The sequence below is a fragment of the Callorhinus ursinus genome, unplaced genomic scaffold (genome assembly GCF_003265705.2).
Source record: "Callorhinus ursinus isolate GAN/ISIS: 27379988/994484 unplaced genomic scaffold, GSC_fseal_2.0 scaffold72, whole genome shotgun sequence".
NCBI classification, from domain to species: Eukaryota; Metazoa; Chordata; class Mammalia; order Carnivora; family Otariidae; genus Callorhinus; species Callorhinus ursinus.
The window spans coordinates 1,334,530-1,353,939 of NW_027397134.1; the positions used below are offsets into that span (position 1 = coordinate 1,334,530).

Below are 19,410 nucleotides of genomic sequence, written 5' to 3' on the forward strand. Positions count from 1 at the left end.
ACGTTTCATGTCCTTTCTTGGCGACCTGACCGGGAATATCTCCTGGATGGAGAGTAACTACTCTTTGTAAGGCGGTTTAAAATACCATTTATTCATGACCATGTCCCCTCTCCGGTGCAAGGTTCAGCCTGTCCCCTCTACTTGGCCATGTCAATCAGGCTCTGCAGGGAGGTGGGCACCCAGGTCTTCTCGCCCTGGACAAACACCACTCCCCGGTCGATGTAGATGACGATGCGGCCAAAGGTGTAGAGCTGCTTCCCTTCATGTCGCTTCCCGATGACCGGCATGAACACGATGTTGTGCTCCTCAGCCTTGGTCTCAATGAGGTCCTTAAAGTTCATGGGCACAGAGCTGGCAGCCACGCCGATGCCCCTCTGGGCCATGTTCTCAGCCTCCCGTCGCTCCTGCATGGCCTCGTACTGGAAGTCCTTCCTCCGCTCCGTGTGCGTGAGGTAGGCTATGTTCTCCCGCGCTCCGGGCTGCATGTAGGCACCTGGGAGAGTCAGAGGGGGGCGGGGGGGGGCGGTGAGGAGAGGGGTTCCAAATGCACGGAAAGGCACACAGATTTGGCCAACCCCACCTGTGACTCAGTGAGGGGCAGCTGGGCCTCAGAGACACAAAGCACAAAGGCAGATGGCAAGCAGCTTCGTCAAGTTCAGACCACTCCTGCTTTTATACAAAAATTGGTCTGAAGGTTTCTGGCTAATGGTAGTAACAAGAGAGATGATTGACATGAATTACTGCAAGAGATTGATCCTTCCAGGACTGGAAACCTTGATAACACACGGCCTAGCCTAGTTCTATTTTCAGCTTCTCCATAGAGGCCCCAGCCTCGGAAGAAATTAGAATGCGTTTGGGGAGCTCAAATAGATGCTGAAGGACAAGACAGGGCCACAACTGTCCAGTGCTGAGGGAAACAGATGGGAACAGCTCTGGGAGGTGGCCTGGAGCCGGGGCAGCCGAGGGAGAGTTTCTAGAGAGTATGAAAATGGGGATGGCCCACTGAGGGGCCTGGATGAGAGAGAGCGGAGAAGTCTATCTGCCTCGTTCAACATAATATATACCCTATGAACTCTCTCTTCATGTAACAGGCTCAAAGGACTAAAGGCTCAGGAAATAGAAATTACAGTCCCACCTGCCATTCTCGCTGTGTGACCTTGAACTAGCTCTTGGCCTTGTGGAGCTGCTCTGTGAAGCAGAGCTGGCCTGGGTACCACAGTGGCCTTTGTGTTGGGATGCAAGCACACTGACCTAGGCAGCGACTCACCTGGTCAGAAGCTGGGGATGGGTATATTAAGGGGACAGTCACCTGCCTACTTCTGAGACGACAGACACCACCTGCAAAGCGCTCTACAGACTGTGGCTCACTTCACCCCTCTAGGTTTTTAAGAACATCTAGAAGTAGGCATTATGACTGTTTCACAAGTAAATAAAATGGGCCAAGCGAGGAGAGGCAACTGCTAGGCGTCAGGCTGTACTCCGACTCTATGTGGCGAGCTGTTCCACTCAGAGCTCACTGAGCTCTTCACAGGGGTGCCAACGAACCTGGAAGGGGGCCCTAGAGGCAGGCTCCCGCCCTAGTATGAATCCGGCTGCAGGCAGACTCAGGTCAGGGCCCTGTGCCTCTCCCAGTGCCGGCAGAGATGGGCAGGGGGTCTGGTGGGGAAGAGTCCGTGCTGGAGCAGACAGCCCACAGGCACCCGGAAACTCCTGCTTCTGTGTCATTTACGTGTTTAGAAATGCGGCACTCAGGACCAGGGCATCCGAAGCGCAATCCCTACTCACCAACATTGGAGGACACTGCCCTGTTCATGATGTCAAGTGCTTCGTTAAATTTGTCCTTGACAGATGGGTGTGCCAGCACTTGGTCTGAGAACATGGACTTCCAACCCAGGTACCACTTGGTGATCTCCTCATAATTCGGGCTGTTACTGAGCCAAGAGCATAGCACCTGCCCAAAAAGAAATCGGAAACTTGCATCTGCAATGGGGGCGGGTGGGAGCAAAACTTCCCAAGGGGCCATTTGTTTTGTTTTGATCGTGGTCCTATAAGCTGGTGACACTCGTAGGGGTTTACAGGGGCTGAACAGAAGCATTCAGAATGTAGAATTTGGAGTCAGCTTGGCAGCTAAGCGCCCCTGACTGTAAACTCCCTGAACCTCGGCCTCTAAACGACAGGGCTGCGACAGTTCCCCCCGCCCCCCACCCCAAAGGTGCGGTGTGAGGAGTGGAGGGAACGCACAAGAGCCGCTTAGCATCTGGCACATGGCGTATGTTCACAAATGGCAGTTGCTGGGATTACTGCTCGGTTTTGTTCTGGGTAATAGCACAACCTGACAACTGTCCAGGGATCAAGCTCCTACAGTCAGACAGATGTGGGCAGAAAATTAAGTGTAATCCTCCCTGCCTCCATCCCACCCCGCCCCCCAAAATCAGCAAAGGAGGGTGTACCTGAAGCCACTTAGGGAAGAAGTGTTTCTCGAGCAGCCCCACCAGGCTGGACACAGAGATCATTCCTTCCCAGTCGATGACCCAGTAAAAAGCATCCATGTGCTGCTGGTGGGGGTTAATGACCAACTCCCCGAGACACATCCCTGCAAAAGCAGCCCAGGATTTAAGGCAAAGTCATAAAAGCACAGAGCAAAATCCTCACTGGACAACACTGGCCGAAATCTTTTATCCATCAATTTTAAGCTCTTGATGTGGCAATTCTTAAAAACCTTTTCTTCTATAACCCAGAAATAACTAATATGTACTTAAAATCAAATACCACAAAAATCTCAGAACACCAATGCTTCGCACGTTACCAGAAGCCCAAACCAGACCAATAAGGAACCAGGAGGGCCCTGGAGAGTCTGAGGCCGCCGATGCCGTCAGAACCCCGGGTACATTTATGTTCTACCTCTGAGCACAAATGGCAGTTCCTGTGGCGAGCAACACCGCGTCCTTGGCTTTCTTGTGGAGCTCCAAGTCCGTGTTTTAAGAAGCACGGATCCTTACCGCTGGCCCGAGAAACCAGGGCACCAAAGCTGATGGACCTAATGCCCTTTCCCCATTTCCTCACCCAGCTTGGGTACTATGTTCTTGACCATGAACGCTTCCCAGGAGCCCGGGGTGAAGACGTCTTTCCAGGGCTGCAGGATGAGCTTGGCGGAGGAGTCGCTGGGGTGCCACTTCTGCAGGGCGCTGGACAGCTTGCTGCGGATGGGGGAGTAGAGGGGCTCCAGGCGCGCTTGCATGAGGGGCAGCCACGGGTGGACCCAGGAGTGGATAGGCACGGTGTCCGTCAGCGGGTTCCAGTTTTCCACCTGCAGAAAGCGTGGGACAAAGCAGCAGTTCCGGATGCACCGTGTGGCTGACGGCATGAAGGCCCAGAGGCCTCTGCACAACCAAACTAATATCCCCGGCCAACTGCACGGAATCTCCAAAATGGCACAGATTCTGTTTGCATTAGAAAAACCAAGGAAATGAATTCCCTACTTAAATAGGGAGGTTCTGGGGGAAAGGTGCCAACAAAAGGGCTGGAGTTACCCATAGGACAGTAACCGTGTCAGCAGATTCTGTTCGTTCCAGGCCTTCTGACGGTACTGAGAGCAGAGAAAGCCCTGGTTACTGCTGCCAGGTGTCCCCCACGCCTCAGGGCCCTACCTCCTTCTGCAGCTTGGGGAAGATGAGCTGGTCCAGGATGTTATCTAAGATCCACACGGGAATAATGTGCACCCAGCTGTCCAAAAAGTCCACCATCGGGTCACAGTTCCTCGGCTGCCACTGGGTGACAATATTTCGAACGAAAGGCATCCAGACTTCCCATATCAGCCTGTGGGAGAGAGGCAGAGGGCAGGCTAACTGCACACACAGGTTGCAAAGCAGACTGAGTACACCGCCACCAGCTCTCCAGAACAAGAAAGAAAAAGGCATGGAAATGCAAACACAGCAAACCCCCGGGCCAGTCCCCATACCGGCCAGACCTGCACCTGCTTCATCCCTGCTCGCCCAGCTGCCTGCTCATCCGCAGGGCCTGGGGCCCCCTGCCAGGACCCGCCTGCCTGGGAGGGTTGCCGTGGGGTCACAAGGGTCCCCTCTCCAGGGGCGGCCTGCCTTCCCGCTGGAGCTCTGTGCGCAGCTGATGACTTACCTCGTGGGTCACAGCTCACATGTCACCTCCTCTCAGAGACTTCTGCTTCCAACTACTCCCGCCACCCCAAACAGGGGCCCGCCCTTTCTGTCCTCCATCCCTGGCCCTGTCTGTCCGCTTCTTTACCCTCCACCGGCCCTTTCCACTCGCTGCAGCCTGGGGCTGTCTGCCTTACTCCCAGGGCAAGCCCGGCGCCCAGCCCGTGCGTGCCACTGACGGGCGCAGGGTGGACGGGTGAACGGAAAGCCCCCGAGCAGGGCCGGTCCCCGCGCTCCCCGGCGGCACCTTCCTCCCGGTCCGCGCGCGGTACCTGTGAAAGGCGTCTGCTGAGAGGTCCTGCCCGCCGTGGGATAAGAGCTGGTCGTTCTCCAGGAGGCTCTTCCACTTGGAGATGACCTCCGTGCCGTAAGCGCAGTCCTGGGCAGAGACGCGGCCGTGACGCAGCCGCCCTGCCCCGCACGGCCTCACCCCTGCAGCCCGGGCGGGAGCGGAGGGGCTCCTCTCGCCAGCCACTCACCTTCAGCGGGTCCCACTCCCTGAAGTACTCCTTCATGAGCGGGTAGACAATGGCCACGGCGAGGTCCACGCGGTCGGACATCCTGTACTCCTCGTAGTACTTGTCTTGCAGGGTCTCGAAGACGTGGGCGCACTCGTCCAGCGTGAGGGGGTCGCCGCAGCCGGGCTGCAGGCGCCGCTCGCACTCCTCCACCACCTCCAGGACCTTGCTGAGGTTGGCGATGGCCCGCTCCTCGTGCTCCAGGACCTCCGACATCTTGTCCAGCTCGTGCGACAGGTTGACCACCATGTCCCGCTCGTACTGCAGCTGCCGGTCGCTCTGGATGATCTCCTGTTCCGTGAGGTCGATGAGCAGCTGCAGGTTGTGCTCCAGCTCGGGCAGCGCGAAGCCCGGCGCCTTGGCCTCTTTGCCGGGCTGAGGCGGCTGCTGGGACTGCGCCGGCAGCCCGTCGTCAGGGACGCTGTGCTTGTGGCTGATCTGGCTGTAACTGTAGTAGACCTTCTGCTCCCGGCCCGTCATGTCAATGACCTGGGAGGGGGCGGGGGTGGCGCGTCAGCACGCGCCTCTGGGGGCGGGGGGGGGGGGGGACACCGGACGCATCCGGCATGGCCACACTGTCCCTCGGGAGCAAAGACTATTTCGCTGAGAAGAAAATCTAGTTCTCTGGCAAAGGAGCGGCTGCTCTGACTGAAGCCGGCACTAAAACAGCGTGAGCGATCAGACCATCCCATTGTGGCGTCAGAAAAATGGATACTTAGGCAAAGAAAAAGGATCTAGAAGGACGTGCGTCAAGGTGTTAAAACTAGTCATCTATGGGAAAAGAAGAAAAAGAGTATTTTTGCCTCCGTGTTTCCTAATTCCCTAAATGGTACCGCACACTGCTCTGTAATTATTTGTCTTTTAAAAAACATGAGAAAACAGTGACTGGACAAGGCACCTTAGGAAATGAGCATTTCAAGAAAACGGGAGGAACTGCAATATACAGCGTACTGAGACACAGCCCTCCCTCCGCACAGAACGAAGCATGTTGCCCAAGACCACGTGTTAGAATCAGCTGGAGAAAGATAAACACGGAACTTCCCAGACCGTGCCTGCATCTCCTAACTCTGAATCTCTGGCCAGGGCCTGCGCAGCTGCATGGCTTATTGGTCCTCCCTGCCAGGAATCTGACGCATGACACACATGCGCGCGCACACACACACGCTCACATACAGACGCACGCATGCGCACACACACACACACGCTCACATACAGACACGCGCACGCACACACACACGCTCACATACAGACACGCGTGCACACACACGCGCGCGCACACTCACACACACTCCTACGCCAAACTGCAACACACAACTGTCACCCTTGTTCTCTGGCTACTCGGGGGAGTGGCAGAAAACCCAGGACTATACGCACGTAAGAGTGGTTGAAAATTTAATCAATTTTTTAAAACAGGAAACACTCCATGCTGGTATGCCCCGAGGACACTCTCCTGCACTCCTAGTCACAGGCTGAGTTAGTGCACCCTTTCCAGTATTCAAAAGCCTCAAAAAGCTTCCGATTTTCAATCCACTGATTGTACTTCTAAGAATCTATCCTTAGAAAATGTCTGAAACAAAGACAGGTCTTTACGTACACATTAGCCAGCCCCAAACCAAACGAGAAAACAGCTAAAGGTCTAGCCACACAAGTAGGACCAAATATTCCAGTACTTCATTCTCTGGTATTACACACTCACTAAAAACCATCTTCATACTGCCTTTTTAATCGTGGAAACGTTAAGTTCACGGCCTGTCGCTTGGGAAGAAGGGGTGGCTATCTGTCTCACGCACCATGGGTGTGCCGTGAGGAGTGCCCGGCCCTCAGATCTGACAGACCTCCCTGGACATGCAAGTGTAGGGAATGGGAGCACACTACTGCCCAGTAACAAAAGACAGAAAAAAACCAAGACAGAAGACCCGACATGACCTGAAGGAATGTTCAGTGACTGACCCGACTTGGCGGTGCATTAGTTGTGTTTCCCAGGGCCCATCCTGGACCAGAACCGAGGGCCCCCTTACCTTGACCTGAGAAAGCTCCTTCTGGGGGGCAGCGAGCTTCTTGCTAATCCTGCCCTTGGCCTTCAACTCTTCCACTGTCTTATATGAGTATTTGGGCTTCTTCTTGCTTCCACTGGGGTCTTTCCTCCACTGGCTCAGCTCCTTCTGAAACTCCTGAAGCAGAGGGAGGTGGTCAGTGAAACAAGAAAGGCTGCTTTTTACAGCAGGTGGGGTCACAGAGACCATTCACAGACCTTCACTAGGTGTGGTCTTAGATTTACACAAGGTTCTGTGCTAAGCAGTTGTGCCTTTGTGATACTAAAACCATCTCCTGAGATTCCCCAACATCCAGCCCCTCTTAGAAATGAGAAGGTTCCGAAAGCAGGTACTCCAGACTGGAAAGAGAATCACCCAGACAAAGGCCACACTTACGGAGCATCTACTATGGGCGGGCACTACCCTAGTTCTAAATTCACCTCCCACAAAACTTAGAAAACGATACAGAGTATTTTTTTAAGTACACAAAACCTTGGTTCTGATTTAAAATGAAGGTAGATAAACAGGGCCCTGAGTCTTAAGGCAAAGAAACCTTTTGTAATCAGGGTTTGCAAAACTTTTCTGTAGGAAGACCTGCAGCAGAGAAGGAAACTCGGTCTGAGGGCAGTAGGAGTCCAGCCCACAGAAGTGGGTTTTGTGCTTGTCCTTCTGTTTTCCTCACACTGGTTTAAAACTCGTACTCTTTTTTTCCCTAAAAAAAATCTGGACTTCTACTTCAGGCAGATCCGAAGATCAAGCACTGCTGGGCCCACATTTATAGCAACAGCCGCCTGGAGCCGCACAGAAACCACCCGTTCGGACAGCCCAGTCCTCGCCTGTCCGCCTCGGGCCCGGCGCTCGTTGCCGCCTCACACCTGGCTCTACCCACTCCCGTCTGCCGCGTGCCTGCTCCCCGCGGCCCCAGGGCCCCTGACTCCGAGCAGTCACCCCCACATGATCAGACGCCCGCTGCCTAGGCAAAAGGACAGGCTCGGTGACAAGAACAGTGACAACGTGTGTCTCTGCAGCCTCTTGCTTTCCCTCGTAAATGCAAAGGGGGACAGAGTATCTCGGTCAGGAGAGCCGGCCCCTTCTGTGGCCGGAGCAGCGCGACACCAAGCCGCTCCTCGCGGTACAGCCTGACGCCGGCTCGGCGCCCGCCCGACACACACCTGCGCCACAGACTCCTGGGGACCGACGGGACAAGTGAGCGAACGCACGAACTAACCATGGTCAGAAACGGCAGGCACCACCCGCCGGGACTCCCGGCTTCTGCTTACCTCTTCGGCTTCTTCTTCAGAGTCAACCACGGGGAAGTCTTGCAGGGACTGAGTGGTCCGCTCTGAGCCATAAGCTCCTACGGCACCTTTTCCCTTTCTCTGCTTGGCTTCGATGGGGTTAATGATACCTGACACATTTCAGCAAAAGATAAACGACTTCAGATCACAGCGATTCCTGTATTTGGACAAGGCATCAATGGAACCACCCTTCCTTAGTCCTGACACAGAGTAACACAACCCAGGAAGGAAGGCTCTTCTCTGCCCCGGAAACACTGTTCAGGTTCTGTGGGATCTGAAATGGCTCAGCATTTATGGGGCCACACAACGGTTGCTGACATTAGGTTATTTATGTTCTAAATACAGATTTTCACTTCCACTTGGATTCTTTTTTCGGTATACTGGGAGAAAGGAGAACTACTCACATATACGGGGAACTCTGGTGTACTAAGTTCTACACTTTATTTGGAGGAAGGTAAGGCAAGTGAATTGGTCTGACTCTATCGACAGCATGAAGGGAGGTGAAGCAGCAGTTCAGTGAGAGACCCCCTCCATTTCGCTCGACAGCTCCTGTCTCCCAGACTTCACTTGCTCTGCGGCACGCGGAAGCCTCAGAAATAACTGTCTTCTTCTAAGGGTTTAGAGACAGGACTACAGCATTTCAGCAAAAACCGCCCACCCGCCCCTTCAGCTAGTTCTGTCGCAGTCTCAAATTAGGATAGTCCCCTCATTCTCATTCCAGGTCACCATCTCCAGCTCCACGGAGGTTCTCAGACCTTCCCTACACCTAACGTGTTCAACACATACCCTGGGTGTGACCCGAACAACTACTTAGGGGGTGGAATCTGGATTATCAACACTACTCTGTTTACAGCCACTTGGTGACAGCTCACGGGAAAGAGGTCAAGGAGAGAGAGAGAGAGCAGGGTTCTGCAGAAGAACCCAAGTGCTCGGTTGGTGTGGCTTCGTTATCAAAGAGCCAGGGACATGTTAGCGGAGCTGCGTGGACGGGGCCTGGGGACAGGAGACCAGGCTGCTGAGCGCCAGTGGAGGCCCTGAAGCGGGATTTGCTTAGCCAGGTTTCCGGTCTCTAGGGCTGAAAAAGCTCCACACGGTGTTTCACTGCTATTCCCAAAGGACAAATAACTGAGCAGGAACGGCCGGCTCCTGTACCTCCAGGGCCCAGGAAAACTCATGGACAGGGAACGCGTGCCAGGACAGAAGATGACAGGGAGCGGTGGAGGCCACGAGCACTGTCCTCGGCAGCTAAGACCCATTCCTACTAGGCAAGATCGGAAATCTTCGGTAAGATTATCTTATTTGTGAATACTGGCAACAAGCTCATTTGTTAAGAAACACTGGATAAGCCCAAAAGAAGCCTATCAGTTTGCAGCCTGTTTGAGCCGCCTTCTACAAAGCCTAAGCCTCTTTCTCCTGCAGCACAAGTGTTTTGTTGGAGTGTGAGAAAGCAGACAGCTGAGGGGCACAAGTGTCTGGCGCTGGCAGAGCAGGCTGCAGAGTTCAAGTACTCTGAAAAGAGAAAAAGCAAGGCACTCCCCGGACAGCTCCTCTTTCTTCCATCTCGCCGCCCTCCCCACGACTGCAGGCCGCTGGTGCCCTACCTTGTGCATTCTTCCCGAGGCCCCTGCCAGGCACATAGCCCATCTTCTGAAGAAGCTTCTGTCCAATGCCTTTTGTGTGTCTTTCCCAGCTGCCAAAATCCATGAAAGACTTGGTTCCTCCTGCAAAGCCTTTCTGGCTGGGTTTAAAATTGCCACCCTGAGCAGAAAAAAAACGCAAAGTTCAGTTGATGGAAAAAGATAAAGAAGAAAAAGAAAAACCCTAAAAAAAGCAAGCTTGGATGCCGGGAAAAGGGCCTGGCAGTCAGAGCATCATGAAAAGCATCATACGAACCAAAAATAGACCTGTGCCGTGTGTTAGAAAAGCAAAGACACCGCACTGCCCACTCTGCACCTCCAAGGAACCCGCCACCACGAGGAGAAACCCACACAACCGGCCTCTGTTGAGTCCCACCCCCCTCCATGGCCTGTAGGAGATGCTTGGGCTGCATGACCTCCCAAGGACATTACAAAGGTCACAAGCCTAAGATGAAGATGCTACCGTCTTTAACTTCTTGGGTCCGAAATCCTTAGGAAAGTCATCCTGCTTAACAGGCTTCTCTTCATCTTCTGAATCTTCCAGCTCGGCCCCCTCTGCTGCCCCTTTCTTGAGGCCTGCACTGATGAAGTTGACGGGCGCAGAGTAGTCGCGGGCCCTGAGAGCAAACACATGGCCCCCAGGGGTCTGTAAGGAACCTTCTGCAGCATCCCTCGTGGAAACTATTGCTGGCCTGAGAACCCCTAAGACAGGACCTCCAGGGACCCATTTTAAAAGAGCAACACATTCACTTATACCAAAAGGGCCCCAGATCTAGCTTCCTATAATCATGGGAACATTGTTGCCTGCTGTGTTCAAGTCAACTGTGTGGTTGACGGTTACCCTGTCAGTGCAGGGCTGATGAAAAATGCAAAATAAGATCTTAAACAGTGCATCGATTATGTCTCAATAAAAGTGAAAGGGAAAAAATGCAAAATATGACGTGGTAATGCAACTTTCTTTTACATGTTTCAAAATTAACTTACTTTAAAAACCATGTGTTTTGGACCCTATTTCAAGTACAAAAACCAAGCAAGAAAGAAATTCTGATAGAGAAAAATCATCAAACACAATAAAAGAAATTGTGTGAATGGAAAGAACAATTATATCAGCCAAATTCTTACAATATCGGCCAAATTCTTAGAAAAACTTCAAGTCCATTACCTTTATTTGTATATGAAAACAAAGTAAAATACCTAAGAAATTAACTCCGGGAGATGGAGAGTAGCGATGCTGACCACGACTGTTCCAAGAACAGCACTTACAATGTCATAACCTTGGTTCTCTTTATACGATGACCAACCTGTCTTTAAACATGCCCCCAGGCAGTAAGAGAACTCAGAGGACTGTTACCTAAAAGATGCGATGTAACTTAGGGGCTAAGAGCCCAAACTCGAGTCAGGCCCAGATGCTCACAGCTTGGCTATGTGCTTTTGCCTCAGTTTCTTAATCTGTAAAATGGGGGATGATAATAACGGTACTTTTCTCACAAGGTAAAGAGCGCAGAACAAGGAAGGGGCCAACAGATGTTGGCTGTTATCTTATGGTTACGTAATTCTTGACCTCTGATCCTTTTAGCATCCACTTTTGGGTTTCCCTGCCAGATGAGAAGGGGTTCAGCTGATCTCCATACTCTTTCTCCCCAGGCTCCTTGGTGAAAAAGGCACAGTCTCCACGGGCTGGAGCCTGTAGGCCACAGATGGGACAGGAAGACAAACCCAAACTCGCTACACGCTCTGGTCAAGTGAGCTGTGGCCAGTGCACACACAACCTCACGCTGAGGAGGACTACCGGCCTGAATCCTCATCTCCCTGCCACCACCACTGCAGGGACCCTGTCTTGGCCTCACACAGCTCCCTCTTCCGCTGGAGGTCCGTGCCGACTCTGCTCACCAAAAGGTCCTCTCCAAACATAACCACTGCCCACATCATCCGCCCTCTTACCACAGACCCCACGGGCCTCTTCTCAAACTACACTCCCGCTCCCTCTCCCCACTCCAGTCTGCAAAACCTTCTGTACCTCTGGGGACACCCGCTGCCTCCCCTCCAGAGCCTCGGCATACTCGTGCCTCCCCAACCACCCTTGTTACCTTCTGCTGTCATAAAAGCTCAAGGGTCACTTCTCTAGAGAAATCTTCCCTCACCTCCCAGAACAGGTCAAACTCTCTCCCGCAGGTCCCAAATCAGTTACAAACTTCCACTGTGGGAGCTGTCGATGAATGCCTGTCTCCATGCTCTAGTGTCCGGGCTCCCAGAAGGCAAGGAATGGGAGCATTAAGACCTAATACATATAATTGCTTGTTAAACACCAACGGATGGTTAAATCAGCAAAAGAGCAGCACTCCAGCCCAAGAGGAAGCTGGGCTTCCCTAGCTGATGTTGTAGCTACGGGACTCAGTAAGGCCAGGAGCGAAGTGTATTTAGTGGGGTATCTGCCCAGCCCCCTCTCCATCTTCCCCACTTCCCTAAAGCAAGGCGGAAGCAAGCCCCATGCCGCCCAGTACCGTTTGCCTCCAAAGCTGGGCCTCTCTTCATCTGAGTCTCTCTCTGCCCAGACTCCATAGGTGGCCTCTTCCTTGGTCTGCCAGTGGCGCTGCCGGTTAGGGTTAAATTCATTCTGGAGATCCCAGTCGGTGATCTCAAAGTTCTCCCGCTCATCGTCATCATCATCCATGTGGCCTTCCCCATCTCGGTACAAGTGGGACAGTGACATGGCCAGTCACTAAAGAAAGGAATAAAAAAGGCACACACAGTCTGTGGTAAGTCCTGGGGGAAGCAGCAGTAGGCTTCCCTGAGTCCCTGCTCCTTGCTCCCTTTGAAATTCCTCCAAACTCAAAGTCCGTTAAAATCAGTTACAGTTCAATAAAGCAGACGTTAAAAACATATTTTAGAAAACAAACACTATTTAAACAGGTAGGACAAGACTGGTCCCAACAATATGCGATTTTTAAGCATCTTTCTCTGCCTTAGTCAATGTCATAAAACATCACACACACTCCCATGTATATAAACCACATAAAAATAACTATGTTATTCTAGTATTGCCTCAAAAACGGCGTGGGCATTTTCCTGGATCCCAGATTTTGTTGTTGTTTGTGTTATATCTGGACCCTCGGCGGTCCCAGGAGTGGTTGTGTTTAGAACATGCTTTCCGAAATATATTATTTGGTGAGACACTAAGATTTAAAGTTTTCCTCTTCTGAAGGCAGTAAGAATTATAAACACTACCTTAACAGACATCCATGTATTGCCATAGAGAATTCAGCTCCTGGTAGCTGGGTGATGAGATTCAGCTGTCTCTTACTTACGTAGATTAACTATACTACCACCCTCTAAGAAGGCCTGTGAGCCAGATTAAATGAGATGGTGCTTAAAAAACACCTAGCTTGGGGCGCCTGGGTGGCTCAGTCGTTAAGCGTCTGCCTTCGGCTCATGTCATGATCCCAGGGTCCTGGGGTCGAGCCCCATGTCGGGCTCCCTGCTCCGCGGGAAGCCTGCTCCCTCTCCCACTCCACCCGCTTGTGTTCCCTCTCTTGCTGTCTCTCTCTGTCAAAATGAATAAATAAAATCTTAAAACACAAAAGCAAAAAACACCTAGCTCAGGGGCACTTAGGTGGCTCAGGTGGTTAAGCATCTGCCTTCGGCCTGGGTCATGATCTCAGGGTCCTGGGATGAAAGCCCGCATGGGCTCCCTGTTCAGTGGGGAGTCTGCTTCTCCCTCTCCCTCTGCCCCTTCCTCCCCCCACTCATATTCTCTCTCTTGCTAATAAAATCTTTAAAAAAAAAAGAAAAGTAAAAAACACTTAGAATAAAAACGCTCAAGGAACAATAGCTGTTACTGTAGCCCCAGGATTAGGTTCATCACCATTACTATTACTGGATTAGGGAAGGAACCTAACAAAGTACTGCTAAAATCACAGCCTGAGTTCAAATCCCAGCTCTACCAGGTACTCCGTGAGTGTTCCAGTATTACATACACACGAAGTGCCAAGCACGGTGCACTACACGATAATACTTGCAATTCCTGACGGCGACTGTGATTCTTACCTACCAGTTGCTTGCTGCAAGCAGCCTTCAGGGACAGGGAGTTCACTACCTCTGGTCGCTTCTGTCACAAAGTTCTCCCTGCTTATTCCACTCACTGGGTCCCAGCCTCACCCAAGCCTGGAAAGGAGGGAAATGTTCTCAGAGGAGGTAGGGAGTCAATAATACCGCAGCCTCCTTGGACACCGTAATAACCGAAGGTTTGCTAGGAGTTACAGAGCCTTCGGCACAGAGCAGTACGCACGTCGTGGGCACGGAGCGGGACGAAGTACTTGCCAGACGCTTTGGGCTGATGAGCTAATGTAAGCATCAAGTCACTTCTAGGAGGTGGGTACCATCAGCGTTCCCACGCTCCAGATAAGAAAAACGAGGCTCAGGAAAGTCGGACCACCTACCCTTGGTTCTACGCTGGCAGAGCTCGAAAGCAGGGGGGCTTGAAGCCAGGCTTCGCGGAGGGGCTCGGTGGGTCCCTCTCACTCACTCCTACTGGCGGGGACCCCCACCCCCACCCCCACCCCGTCTCGTCCCGCACCCCCGGCCCCACTCACCTCCCCCCGGTCCCGCAGACCAAATACAGCTACGGGCTCTGGGTGAGCAGCTCACCGCTCCGGCGGCCGGAACCCGGATGTGTCTAGGACGGCGCGCCGGAAATGACGTATCGGTAGCGGAAACGGCGCGCTGGTTACCACGGCAGCAACGGAAGGCTAGAGCGCCTTCGGCTCCAGGGGCGGGGCTGAGATGAGAGAAAGGAAACGGGGATTTTTTCCGGGCTTCCAGTGGCTGGGGGCGTACTTCCTGGCCGCGTCAGCCTCCCTTCCGCGCCCACTAGGTGTGGACGACGCCGAACCACCTTGGCCTGCGTGGACTCCTTTGCCAGCCTGAGATTTCAAAATCTGTAAAATGGGGATATAGGACTAGCTCACTGGGTAGTCGTGAGGAATAGCGTGAGGCAATAGTGGGGCCGGGACCTGGCCTGAAAGCGGCAATAATGAAGGTCAAGACTGCCTCCTGTATGTTTGGGGTCCTTTAGGATAAGCACCGTCGTGGGCACAGAGCAGTTGCCTTCTGCGGGAGCTTGAGAGAGTGCAGGAATGAATGGGCAAGCTCTAGAGGTCCCAAGTATTCCCTCCAGGAAATCTTTCCCTTCTCTTCTTTTCCAGCCAGCTGGCTAATACATCCATTCATTTACTGATCGCATAGAAATGTACCGAGTGCCTACCCTGTGCTAGGCTCAAGGGATGCAATGAAGGAAAGAGGCACCAAGCCCTCCCAGGAAATCCCTGGCTGCCTCTGGACTCTGTAAGCACACGGGCTCTGGAGTTCCCATGTCAGCTCTGCCACTTACAGAGGGGCCTTGGGCAAGTCACTACCTCTCTGGAAGCCTCGGTTTCCTCTTTTGCAAGATGGTTGAGGATCGGTGAGATCAAATATGTAAGCCGTTTCAACTGTACCTGCCACACCGTAGGTGCTTAAGAAGTGTTAGCTGTTAATTTTTGCTTATGTTCTTTCTCACTCTCTCCTCCATATGATGAAAAGATTCAAGAGGCAATTGTTAGAATTGCCCTGGACTTCTGGTCAAAGATCTGGATCTAACTTCCTGTCGTTATTAATGAATCAAGAACCTACAGGAAGCCAATTAACTGCCATCTTCGGGAGACAGGCACTGTGACTTCATGGTCTCTGTATCCCCACTGACTTGTAGTGTCACCATGCCTGACACACAGTATGTACTCAGGAAAGAAATTAGAAAGTGAGGTTTCATACAAGAGAAGGCCGGGGGGAGAGAGTCTAAAAGACTAAAAGCTTCACCAGGGAGCAGAGTGAGGAAAACCACGGAGCCGAGATAAACCGTTTTGAGTCTGGGCCTAGAAATGTATATGCATCTGTTTATAGGCCAAAGCCAAAGATAGATATAAGCTTGGCTTCTCTGTAGCTCTCTCTCTAGCTTTACGGCCGACTTGGTGAAGCTGCAGTTACTCTGATCACTCTGATCACCGGGGACTGAGGCTCGTGGGTTTGCTTCACCAAATGAACCCTGCCATGTGGCTTCTGGAGAGGGGGCCTTTGTGGACCCACAGTGGGGTCACTAAGAGTACAGTCTCTGATCACATGCTCAGAGTGTGCATCCCCAACAATGGGACAAGTGGAGATCACGTGATACGATGTGATAGGATGCCCTGAGATCACAGCATCACTCCTGTGATGTTCCTGTCAAAGATGCATAACTGGAATGGAAACACGAGGACACATACCTGAGACAAACCCAAATAAAGAGATGTTTTACCAAACAACTGGCCTGTGATCTTCAAAAGTGCCCAAGTCATGAAAATCAAAGACAGACCCTGAAAGCGCTCCAGACCGAAGGAGTCTAAGGAGATGTGACAGCTAAATGCAGCACATGATTCTGAACTAGACCTTTCTGCTATAAAGGAAGTTATGGGGACAACTGGCAAAATGTAAATGTGGTCTGAGGTTTCCATGGTAGTGATGTGTCGATGTTAATCTTCTGATTCTGCTGGATGTCCTGTGGTTACATTGGAAAATGTCTTTGCTGGAAATACTAAATTATTTGGGGGGTGATAGGGCATCAAGTAGGCAACTTAGTCTCAAGTTATTAAGGGAAGGAAAAAGGTTCTCTCTGTACTTAGAAGTTTTTTTTCCAAGATTTTTTTATTTGAGAGAGAGAGAGACAGAGAGCATGAGTGGGGGGAGAGGCAGAGGGAGGAGAAGCCGACTCCCTGCTGAGCACAGAGCCTGACGCAGGACTCGATTCCAGGACCCCAGTATCATAACCTGAGCCAAAGGCAGACCCTTGACCGACTGAGCCACCCGGGCACCTCTAGAAAAAAAAAATTTTTTTTTAATGAAGCTACTGGAGTAAAACTTCAGGGATCCAAATCACTTTGCTCCTTCCTCAATGTGGGACAGGGGTAGGTAGCTTCACCTCACTGCACCTGTTTCCCCATCTGTAAAATGGGGATAATGACAGTAGTGCTCTGAAAGGATTGTTTTCAGGACCAAAAAAAGAGGGGTGGCTCAGGAATGCATCTAAAGCTGCTGGCCATAGTAAGACTAATAAGAGCTTAGTAAATGGTTAGCACTGTTTTCATTTGAAAGACCCAACCTCACACCTCTGCATGGGAGGCCTCTCTGCCTCAAAGATCAGTGGTTTCTCAGGATTTCTGGGTTCAAATGCCCGGTGTCCAGACAAGCAAGGGGAGAGGCAACCAGAGGTGTAGATGCCTGACTTCATACCCATACATCATGGTCTCCTGCCAGTGCCCAGTAAAAACCCTTGCTTTGGGACTTGGGGACATCCAGGCCCGTGTCTGGATTCCCAATGAGGTGCTCAGACCTGTAGCCATCCCAGAAGGGTTGCCAGGCAACAAGGCTCCTCAGCAGGAGCCTGACAGGGCTGTGGACACTTGTCAGATGAAACAGTGGAGGAGGTCAAGCCACAAGGGGCAGGCACAGCCTACCCAGCGAGTTTTAAGGGCAGAGCCAGGCCTGAAACCTAGGAGCTCAGACGTCCAGATGGGTGCTTCCTCTGCTACACCATGCCTGGGGCACCCACACCATTTCTGCCAACTTACCCGAGCTACTATGTAGAGAGTGAGGCCTGTCTGTCCGGGGTCGCAGAGACAAACCCTCTGCACACATCAGCAAACTTCCCGGGTAGTTTCTGTTACCCGAGTCCCCAGTCCTCATCACCCGCTTCCACAGCCCCATTTCCATACGGCCTTCGAAAGATTTGGGGGGGAAAAATCCTTCCTTGGTTACAACCTTTAAATAGGTTGGTACCATAGAAACAATCCGCCAGTGGCATTTCAAGGCTGATATATTTAAGTCTAGCACAAGTACCTTTTCTAGGATGGTGACATTATACAGTTGCACATGGCTTATTCTTAGTTCGAATTTTGTCACAAAAATATAGAGCGTGTCCTGAACTGGGGAGGATTGGAAATCCAGATGAGCTGAGATTAGCTAATCTGGTTTCCCTTGAAATGTTTCATACAGATGGTTGATACCTTACTTACCTTTCAAGAGTTTGTGAAGACTCTATTCTGGCACGCGAGGATCCACAGGCCTGGGTGTCCTCTGTCGGGCGAGCGCCCTCACAAGCCCGCAGAGGAGGGGAGGAAGCACAGCCTTCATCACTCATTCATCACTCATTCATTCACTGGTTCCTTCACTCATTCACAAATAACTGGAGCTCCTCCGCATTACCTACTGCAATGTAACAAGTATCTTCCAAACTTCGCGGCTTGGGGCAACAGTGAGCATGATCTCACACAAATTTCTGTGGGCAGGAATTCAAGAGTGGCTTAGCTGCTCATGTGCTGCTCCGGACCCGGGATCTCTCTTGGCGTTGCAGTCAAGCGGTCAGCCGGGACCGCAGTTACCTGTAGGCTTGACCAAGGCTGGCTGATTGGCTTCCAAGGCGATTTGCTCACACAACTGGCAGGCCGGTGCTGGCTGTCGGCAGGAGGCCTCCGGAACTTGCCACGTGAACCTCTACTTACGGCTGCTGAGTGTCCTCATGACATATGACAGGATTCCCCGAGGGCGAGTGACTAAGAGAGCAGCAAGGCAGGGGCACCTGGGCAGCTCAGTCAGTTAAGCATCCAGCTCTTGGTTTCAGCTCAGGTCATGATCTCGGGGTCCTGGGGTCGAGCCCCATGTCAGGCTTCTTGCTGGGCGGGGAGTCAGCTTAAGATTCTCTCTCCCTCACCCTCTGCCCCTACCCTGCTCTCGCTCTCAATCTCTCTCGCAAAAAAAAAAAAAAAAAAAAAAAAGAGGAACGAGGTTGAAGTCACAACAAGGAAGTCACACCCTCCATGTCCCTAATACCCTCTCGCTGCACAGCCAGCCCTCCTGGGGGGTGCTAGATTTAGCAAGCAAAAATACAGGATTCCCAGTTAAACTTGAATTTCACATAAACAACAAATAAGTTTTTAGTATAAGTATGTCCCATGAAATACTGTAAAAGAGTAAAAAATTACTGTTTTATCTGAAATTCAAATTTAACCATGAGTCCTCTATCAACCCAAAACCCTATCCCTGTTCAGTGGAAAGGGACAGGGTACAAAAGGGGTGTGAGTCCCCGGAGGTGAGGAGCACTGGGGCTGCTTGGTCGCTGGCTTTCCCAGCCTGTGACCGGTGGTAAATGGGGAACAATGAGGAATAATGGTTCTTGCACTCATACGGTGTACGGTCCAGTAAGAGCAATTTGAATCCAGTAAGACCAACTTGAATCAAATCACCAGGTACGTTAATGCAAAACCTTGACCATGAGCAAGTGCTTCAAAGGGAAGTTACCAGGGCTTGGGACAGGGATGGTGTTCTCATCAGAAGTACCATTTCTGTTTCTCAGATTAAGCTTATGTGACTTTGTGTGTCCGCGGCGGGGGGGGGGGGGGCAGATATGGAAGGGTCTGCCACTGAAAGGGGATGAAACTCTGCACGCACGCACACACACACACACACACCACACCTATGCACAAAATGGTGAAAATGGAACCAGGCCTGTGGTCTGTAGGCTAGTTAACAGCACTGCGTTATGGTCAATTTCCTGGTTTGATATGACACTATAGTTGATCCAAGATGTCCGTGTTGGGGGAAGCCACGTGAAGGATCCACAGGACCCCGTGTTGTACCTTTGCAACTTCACAGGAGTCTATAATTATTTTAAAATAACGAGGCAACTCAAC

At 51.8% G+C, this 19,410-nt stretch overlaps 2 protein-coding genes across 5 annotated transcripts in view; one reads left to right on the forward strand and one right to left on the reverse strand.

Moving 5' to 3' along the window:
- SRRD (SRR1 domain containing) overlaps window positions 1–8,012 on the forward strand; it is a 31,876-nt gene extending 23,864 nt beyond the window's left edge. The window contains exon 5 of the mRNA XM_025858072.2: window positions 7,464–8,012. Coding sequence (XP_025713857.1) covers window positions 7,464–7,700 — 237 coding nt within the window. The 3' untranslated portion in view covers window positions 7,701–8,012. The remainder of the gene's footprint in view (window positions 1–7,463) is intronic.
- TFIP11 (tuftelin interacting protein 11) lies at window positions 72–18,449 on the reverse strand. 4 transcript variants are annotated; one of them, XM_025858069.2, is made up of 16 exons: window positions 18,103–18,449; window positions 17,737–17,999; window positions 14,248–14,432; window positions 13,707–13,819; window positions 12,160–12,377; window positions 10,122–10,275; window positions 9,623–9,779; window positions 8,004–8,131; window positions 6,709–6,861; window positions 4,652–5,179; window positions 4,445–4,551; window positions 3,648–3,816; window positions 3,064–3,307; window positions 2,451–2,593; window positions 1,786–1,951; window positions 72–493 (listed from the first exon to the last, which is right to left on the reverse strand). In XM_025858069.2, exons 5-16 carry the CDS (start codon window positions 12,366–12,368, stop codon window positions 138–140), a joined length of 2,514 nt encoding a protein of 837 aa, XP_025713854.1. In that variant the 5' UTR covers window positions 12,369–12,377; window positions 13,707–13,819; window positions 14,248–14,432; window positions 17,737–17,999; window positions 18,103–18,449; the 3' UTR covers window positions 72–137. The 4 variants fall into 4 exon arrangements, with proteins under 4 accessions (XP_025713854.1, XP_025713852.1, XP_025713855.1 ...); XM_025858067.2 differs by having other exon boundaries at window positions 13,703–13,819; XM_025858070.2 differs by lacking the exon at window positions 13,707–13,819.
- Between the last annotated feature and the right edge of the window lie 961 nt (window positions 18,450–19,410).